Below are 7,840 nucleotides of genomic sequence, written 5' to 3'. Positions count from 1 at the left end.
GAAAAATAGACAAAAGAAATTCAATAAGCAGTCTTCATTATTCAAAACAATTCTGTCCTGAATCATCAAAATTCTGAACACAACATACTTTACTTTTAACCATATTTACATATGCTTTAATTTGACAGTATTGATATTTAAACTTCCATTTTTTTTATGCTGTTTTATTTTATCTATGCTGTAAAATAGGTTTCCATAGTTTTTCTTCTACAATACCTCTGTCTCCTTGGATAGGTAACCACATAGAAAAATAACCAATATGTAAACATTTAAGCAATAAAAGGGAAATAAAAATGTACATAAAATTTATTTAACATATAAAGGTCTTCACACAATCAAATACATCACACCACTGAAAATCATCATGATAAAATACTTCTATATAGAATTGAAGGAAATGTAGTCTGGATTCAGATAGGTATGTACTGTTTTGGAAAAAAAAAAATTCAAATTAAAAAAAAAAAAAATTCAAAACCAGCTCCAGGTACAGTTTTTTTCAAGATTATTGCAAATCAGAGGATGGAAAATTCCAATGTGAAATGTACTCTTTGTAAAAAATAAAGAATCTTAAATCAAAATCCAGCAAACAAATAATTCAGATGTATTAAAAGCATAGGTCTGATCTGCTGTATGAGACAGATCTGATCTTTCTTTCTGTTGAGCAGAATCGTAGGTTTACACAACGAACAATTGTTTGCAGAAATGGTAAATCACGGTTCAGTATACCAGTTGGTTTTTTTAATATTAAGGAACTCGATGCCTTATCCAACATAGGATTTAAGAGACTTCAGAGATCCCGGCAGAAGGAAGTGCTTCACATATGGCAGCTACGTCTCCCTCTAGTGCCCAAGGACAGACGAAGCCTTGGTTCTCTTGCTTTATAGTGCTCATTGAAGTCCAACCTAAAGCTAAGGAACTGAAGGCTTTCATCAGAACTGGTTGTCAACAAGATCAGAAACTGCTGTACAATACCCTAAATGAGACAAAACAAAACGCATTTGTTACAAAATGAATGCAAAGCAGGCTCTGAATAAAGACAGATGACAGTGCCTTGGAAAAGTATTCACGCCCTTGTAATTAATTTTTTTTACATTCTCCCTAAAAAATACAAACCAAAATGGGTTAAAGTTTATAGAAATATTTAAAAAGTAATTAAGAGTAACCACCACTAAAACGACTTGATTGTATACTTCTTCATTTCCTTTGTCACAGCAAACCCAAGTTAGCTCCTGTTGAAAAAAGCCTGTTTCTGTTGAATGAAATGAATTTGAAGCAAAGATCAAAATAGGCGGCTGAAGAACTCCAGGAAGATGACATTCAAACATACAGATTTGGGGGAGGGGGGAGGCCATAAGAAAATTTCAATGTGTTTGAATATCCCTTGGGACACCGTCAGGTCCATCACTGTAAAGTGGAAGCAGTTTGGTACCACCAAGAGACTGCTGTGATCAGGCTAACCTTCTAAAGTCATGGCGGTGCCAGCATTGTGTTGTGGGAATGCTTGGCAGCAGTGGGGGACAGGGAGAAAGATGGATGGTGCCACGTATAGCCAGATCTTATCTGCTACAGATATGGCACTGGGGGAGAAGATTCACTTTCCAGGACAATGATCCTAAACACAAAGCAAATGTAACAATAGAGTGGCTCAACAAGAATACAGTGAATGACCTCACATGGTGCACTCAAAACCCAGACTGGAATCCAACAGAAAATCTACGGCAAGACTTGAAGACTGCAGTCCATAGATGATCCCCAGCCAACCTGAAAAAGCTCGAGTTTTGCCGAGAAGAATGAGCAAAAACTGCACTGGTAAACACTTATCCTAAACAATTCATAGCTGTTATTGTTGTAAAAGAGGCTTTCACCAAGTACTGAATCAAGGGATATCAAGACTTATGCATCAAGAATTTTTGTTTTTATTCTTGATTACTTTTAGAATATTTCTCTAATTGTTCTTTCATGATGAAAGTGTGGATTATGTGGTATAGATCAGTGAAAAACTCCTACTTTAAGGCATTTTGTTTTGTATTTTTTAGACAGCAGAATATGAAAAAGATACCAGGATATAAAGACTTTTGCAAGGCACCATATAGAACCCTGGGTACTGCAAGTAAACTAGTGATTCAAAAATGAAGGGTAAATTGTAGGATCCTAAGAATGTGACCCTCTATCTGTTTCCACAAAATGACCCCTTTTAAAAGAAGATGGATCCAGACAGAACTCAGAAAGCCAGAAGGGGTAATTTTAAAAAGAAAAGATGCTTAGGTCATGATATAACCTCAACCAAAAGGATCAGTGTGCACATAAACTTAACTACTGATTTACATATAATGTATATATCTATATCTATAGTAAAAAGAAATATCACACAAACTTACTGGATGGATGTAGTGCTAGGCTAATATACAATTATATAGATCCCTAAGGGAAAAAGTGCTACAAAAAATTATTGTAAAATCAACATTTTATCTTTTTTATCAAAAATGTTTAATATTGCCTAACTAAAAAAAACTCTCATTATAGTCCTACTCTATACTGTACAAAATTGAAATTAAATGCAATCAAAAAACTTCTACATAAAATATGCACACATACTGCTCTCATACTTCAATATTAAAGTTAATGTATATCCATTAAACAGATCCATTGAAATCAAATGAAGTTAATCATACTTGATCATATTACAATTTTTTTTATCACAGAACTCAATGCTGAAATTCAAACATCTATATACATACATATATATAAAAAGCCTTCTTTAATCAAACTTATACATAAATAAATTTCAATCATATATATAGAAAAAAGAATGAAAAACAATTCAAAACAAAATGTACATATTACACACACAATCTAACCTGCCCATAATCTCATACATACATGAGATTATGGGTGAGTGATTGTGTGTGTAATATGTAAATTTTGTTTTGAATTATTTGTTCATTGCATATTAATCTCTTTTTCTAAATATATGATTATGAGATTTATCGATGTATACATTTGATTAAAGAAGGTTCTTATTTTTTATATAAATGTCATTATTTGATAGGTTTATGTGCATACTGACCCTTCTGGTTGAGTTATAACAACTGAGTGAATTTGTGCTTTGTTAGCAAGCAAGTTATTTACCAATTTAGGAAAATATTGGAATAGTGAGGTTTACAGTCGTCTGTGTATACGGAGTAAACTGTAAAGAAAACTACCAAGAGCTCTAATTGCCTTCCATCTGTATTTCTGTAGGCTGTAATACCTTATTAAATAAAAACATAAAAGATGTTGTACATGAGCTTTTAAGATCATAGAGGTACCTTTATTTACTTTCAAGCAGCAATGTTACATATACTAAATATGGAAACAAAGGCAGCCTCATGGATGTAATAAGAGGAAATAGTCATTTTATTTATTTATTAAGAATATTAAAAATCTGTAAATAGTTTGAACACCTTTTTAATCAGGGGCTGTCTCACTGCTCCCTGGACTCCCTCCCCCCCCCAGCAGAGAGTTAGCTACTGTGCCTATCCCATTGTTTGCAATGCCTACAGTGAGAAGTCAGCTAGCAATCTATTAAAATGTGACACCCGAAGAAAGGAATCGCACAATCTCAAAAATATCTATGATTCATTCTTATATTAATCCAATAAAAGGTATCACAGACCGGAAAAAAAACATCCAGTTGAAAATGTGTCTGTATAAAACACAAATATTTGTACAGCGAAGGCACCTGATAGAAATGTGTGAGTATCCTCAGCTGAGAGCATGTTTTTGGTATGAATTCCTGAAACTCTCGCATTCTTCGGTTCTCCTCCTCCTCTTCTGCTGCTGTAACACCCCACTGCCCCTGCGGGAAAACAACCAGTTATCCAATGCCTAGGATTTCGAGTTCATGCAATGAAAAGAGAAAAGCCCGAAGTTACCAAGACAATTCCCTGCTTCTTAATCATGTTCCTATCTCCGTTATAGAACAGCTATAAAACCAACATTCAGTTACATGATGTACTGCTTTGTCCCACAGCAATCGGAGCATCCCAGTTCACCCATTACCTACCACACAGAGGGGAAAAGCAAGGCACCTATCAGGCACCCGTGCCACAAACATGCCCTCCTTTTATGTAAAGGAAACCACCGTTTCAGTTTCAAATGGTAGAAGCCCTACAATTTCATCACTATTTTATCATGTCAAACTGTCTTGCTACTGGTATTAAATGCCCATCAAATAGCACAACAAACATGACAGGATTATTATTTGACAAAGCATTAACTGCTGCATGCAAGTAAGATTTCTATTGTTTGCTTTCCCGAACATACAACAAAAACATGTGTTCAGAGAATCCATAATAATTTTAATGGAATAAGCATGAATAAATGCTGCCAAGTATATTTTCCTCAAAAAAAATAAGCAGATCAGATGGCAGCAAATTTGCCATTTGGCTCAAACAACTATAACCTGTCACATGTACTGCAAATTATACCTCGGATTCTCTCTGCTTCTTTCTTTCTTCAAACTGCAACCTCAGCTGTAATTCCTCCAGGGCAGCCCTATACATGGTGTCCTGCGCATTTTGAAACTCAATGATTTGATCAAAAACAGCACGGAGTTGGTTTAGAAGTGCCTAAAAAAAAAAAATAAGCAAGAATGAACTACATTTCTTAATTTCTGCTTTTAATAACAGAAGTTAACTGCAACATAGTTTGGGGGAACGATACTATCAAGTTAAAAATCTTGTAACACTGTTCTCAGCTGCTGTAATTTAAGAAAAACAAAAAAAAGCTGCTGCCCTTAATCTAGGACTCTTGCACGCTTAACAACCATGGCAGTATTTTCAAAAGACTGCAACTGAAGCAGGCATTAATTTGGTTTGCTCTTAGAGGCTGTACAGCACAACCTTAACCAGGCTCCAGTGTGATGTTTTTGTGGCTGTACTAAATGAAGACACCAGTTTAACAATAATCCAACAGTACAACTCTTGTTTTTGATACTCGCTGATTCACTTTCTGTTAAAGGCTATGGAAAAGCTACCTTTACAAACAGCTGTGATTCAGGAGGGAACAGATGTCATCTTTTCAGGCAGATCTGCAAATCCATTTTTTTTTTAAATTTTTTAGAAGATGATTTAGGTTATTTATGAGGATTAATAGCTCATTTAGAAATCAAATCATTTTGAAAGAAATATATTAAAGTTTAAGGTAGAAGAAAAAGAAGACCAGTTACTTTTGTTTGATTCTTGGTTGCTGTGTTTTGAAAAGAGAAAGCATTAAAAAAGAAGGCATGCCATATTCTTAGGGATCTGAAACAGAATGCACGTACACCTGAAATTTTCAATCAGATAAGGTGGTGGTCATATTTCTGCATAAAAAGCTAAGAAACTGAATGACCTTGCAATGCCATTAACAGAGCAAAATACTAAAAGGAATTTCAGTTATGTACCTGACCTTTACAGTAACAATGCCACCAGGCTCTTGATTAGTGCATTAATATCAAATATACACAGTGCTGCAACTGTAGGCAAAACTAGCCATCACATGAATCGGTACAACATGATTTAAACAGATGCTAATGTATTTTTTGAAAAGCAAAGTTACTTACCTGTAACAGGTGTGCTCCTAGGACAGTAGGATGTGGGTGACATCATCAGATGGAACCCGGCATGGAAAACTTGTGTCAAAGTTTCTAGCAACTTTAACTGGCACACTGGGCATGCCCAGCATGACACTATCCGCGCGTCCACACGGGGTCACCCTCTTCAGTCTCTCAACAGAGAAGTATGAAAAAATAAATAAAGGAGAAACCCAACTTCATGGGGTGACGGATGGGTTTCCTGAGGACTAATACCCTGTGGCCTAGGAGAACATCTGTTTTTTATTTTTTACTGCTTCCTTTACTGCTTCTATTTAAGTAATGATTTTTAGTTACTATTAGTCAGATTTTATTTGTATTGATTGATTTTATGTATTTTTTATCCTAATCTATTTTTATTTTCATTGTTTTTATAGTATTAATGAGTTAACCATAGAGATAGAGACATTATTCTCTCTATAACAGTATAGAAAAGCTGTATAAATAAATAAATAAAATAAGCTTTGGCATAAGAACATAAGAAAATGCCATACTGGGTCAGACCAAGGGTCCATCAAGCCCAGCATCCTGTTTCCAACAGTGGCCAATCCAGGCCATAAGAACCTGGCAAGTACCCAAAAACTAAGTCTATTCCATGTAACCATTGCTAATGGCAGTGGCTATTCTCTAAGTGAACTTAATAGCAGGTAATGGACTTCTCCTCCAAGAACTTATCCAATCCTTTTTTAAACACAGCTATACTAACTGCACGAACCACATTCTCTGGCAACAAATTCCAGAGTTTAATTGTGCGTTGAGTAAAAAAGAACTTTCTCCGATTAGTTTTAAATGTGCCCCATGCTAACTTCATGGAGTGCCCCCTAGTCTTTCTACTATTCGAAAGAGTAAATAACCGATTCACATCTACCCGTTCTAGACCTCTCATGATTTTAAACACCTCTATCATATCCCCCCTCAGTCGTCTCTTCTCCAAGCTGAAAAGTCCTAACCTCTTTAGTCTTTCCTCATAGGGGAGTTGTTCCATTCCCCTTATCATTTTGGTAGCCCTTCTCTGTACCTTCTCCATCGCAATTATATCTTTTTTGAGATGCGGCGACCAGAATTGTACACAGTATTCAAGGTGCGGTCTCACCATGGAGCGATACAGAGGCATTATGACATTTTCCGTTTTATTCATCATTCCTTTTCTAATAATTCCCAACATTCTGTTTGCTTTTTTGACTGCCGCAGCACACTGCACCGACGATTTCAATGTGTTATCCACTATGACACCTAGATCTCTTTCTTGGGTTGTAGCACCTAATATGGAACCCAACATTGTGTAATTATAGCATGGGTTATTTTTCCCTATATGCATCACCTTGCACTTATCCACATTAAATTTCATCTGCCATTTGGATGCCCAATTTTCCAGTCTCACAAGGTCTTCCTGCAATTTATCACAATCTGCTTGTGATTTAACTACTCTGAACAGTTTTGTGTCATCTGCAAATTTGATTATCTCACTCGTCGTATTTCTTTCCAGATCATTTATAAATATATTGAACAGTAAGGGTCCCAATACAGATCCCTGAGGCACTCCACTGTCTACTCCCTTCCACTGAGAAAATTGCCCATTCAATCCTACTCTCTGTTTCCTGTCTTTTAGCCAGTTTGCAATCCACGAAAGGACATCGCCACCTATCCCATGACTTTTTACTTTTCCTAGAAGCCTCTCATGAGGAACTTTGTCAAACGCTTTCTGAAAATCTAAGTATACTATATCTACCGGTTCACCTTTATCCACATGTTTATTAACTCCTTCAAAAAAGTGAAACAGATTTGTGAGGCAAGACTTGCCCTGGGTAAAGCCATGCTGACTTTGTTCCATTAAACCATGTCTTTCTATATGTTCTGTGATTTTGATGTTTAGAACACTTTCCACTATTTTTCCTGGCACTGAAGTCAGGCTAACCGGTCTGTAGTTTCCCAGATCGCCCCTGGAGCCCTTTTTAAATATTGGGGTTACATTTGCTATCCTCCAGTCTTCAGGTATAATGGATGATTTTAATGATAAGTTACAAATTTTTACTAATAGGTCTGAAATTTCATTTTTTAGTTCCTTCAGAACTCTGGGGTGTATACCATCCGGTCCAGGTGATTTACTACTCTTCAGTTTGTCAATCAGGCCTACCACATCTTCTAGGTTCACCGTGATTTGATTCAGTCCATCTGAATCATTACCCATGAAAACCTTCTCCATTACGGGTACCTCCCCAACATCCT

General features: G+C 36.0%; 1 protein-coding gene across 1 annotated transcript in view; it reads right to left on the bottom strand.

Annotated features, from left to right (window-relative positions):
• Positions 1-288: 288 nt before the first annotated feature.
• The window catches only part of TUBGCP3 (tubulin gamma complex associated protein 3), a 208,751-nt gene continuing 201,199 nt past the window's right edge, over positions 289-7,840 (bottom strand). The window contains exons 20-22 of the mRNA XM_029604687.1: positions 4,470-4,610; positions 3,722-3,838; positions 289-973 (exon numbers count right to left, since the gene is read on the bottom strand). Coding sequence (XP_029460547.1) covers positions 815-973; positions 3,722-3,838; positions 4,470-4,610 — 417 coding nt within the window. The 3' untranslated portion in view covers positions 289-814. The remainder of the gene's footprint in view (positions 974-3,721; positions 3,839-4,469; positions 4,611-7,840) is intronic.

This window comes from Rhinatrema bivittatum, chromosome 5, assembly GCF_901001135.1.
Source record: "Rhinatrema bivittatum chromosome 5, aRhiBiv1.1, whole genome shotgun sequence".
In the NCBI taxonomy this organism is placed as follows: Eukaryota; Metazoa; Chordata; class Amphibia; order Gymnophiona; family Rhinatrematidae; genus Rhinatrema; species Rhinatrema bivittatum.
Note: the sequence above shows the minus strand (reverse complement) of the source record. Positions and strands in the feature narration are given on the sequence as shown.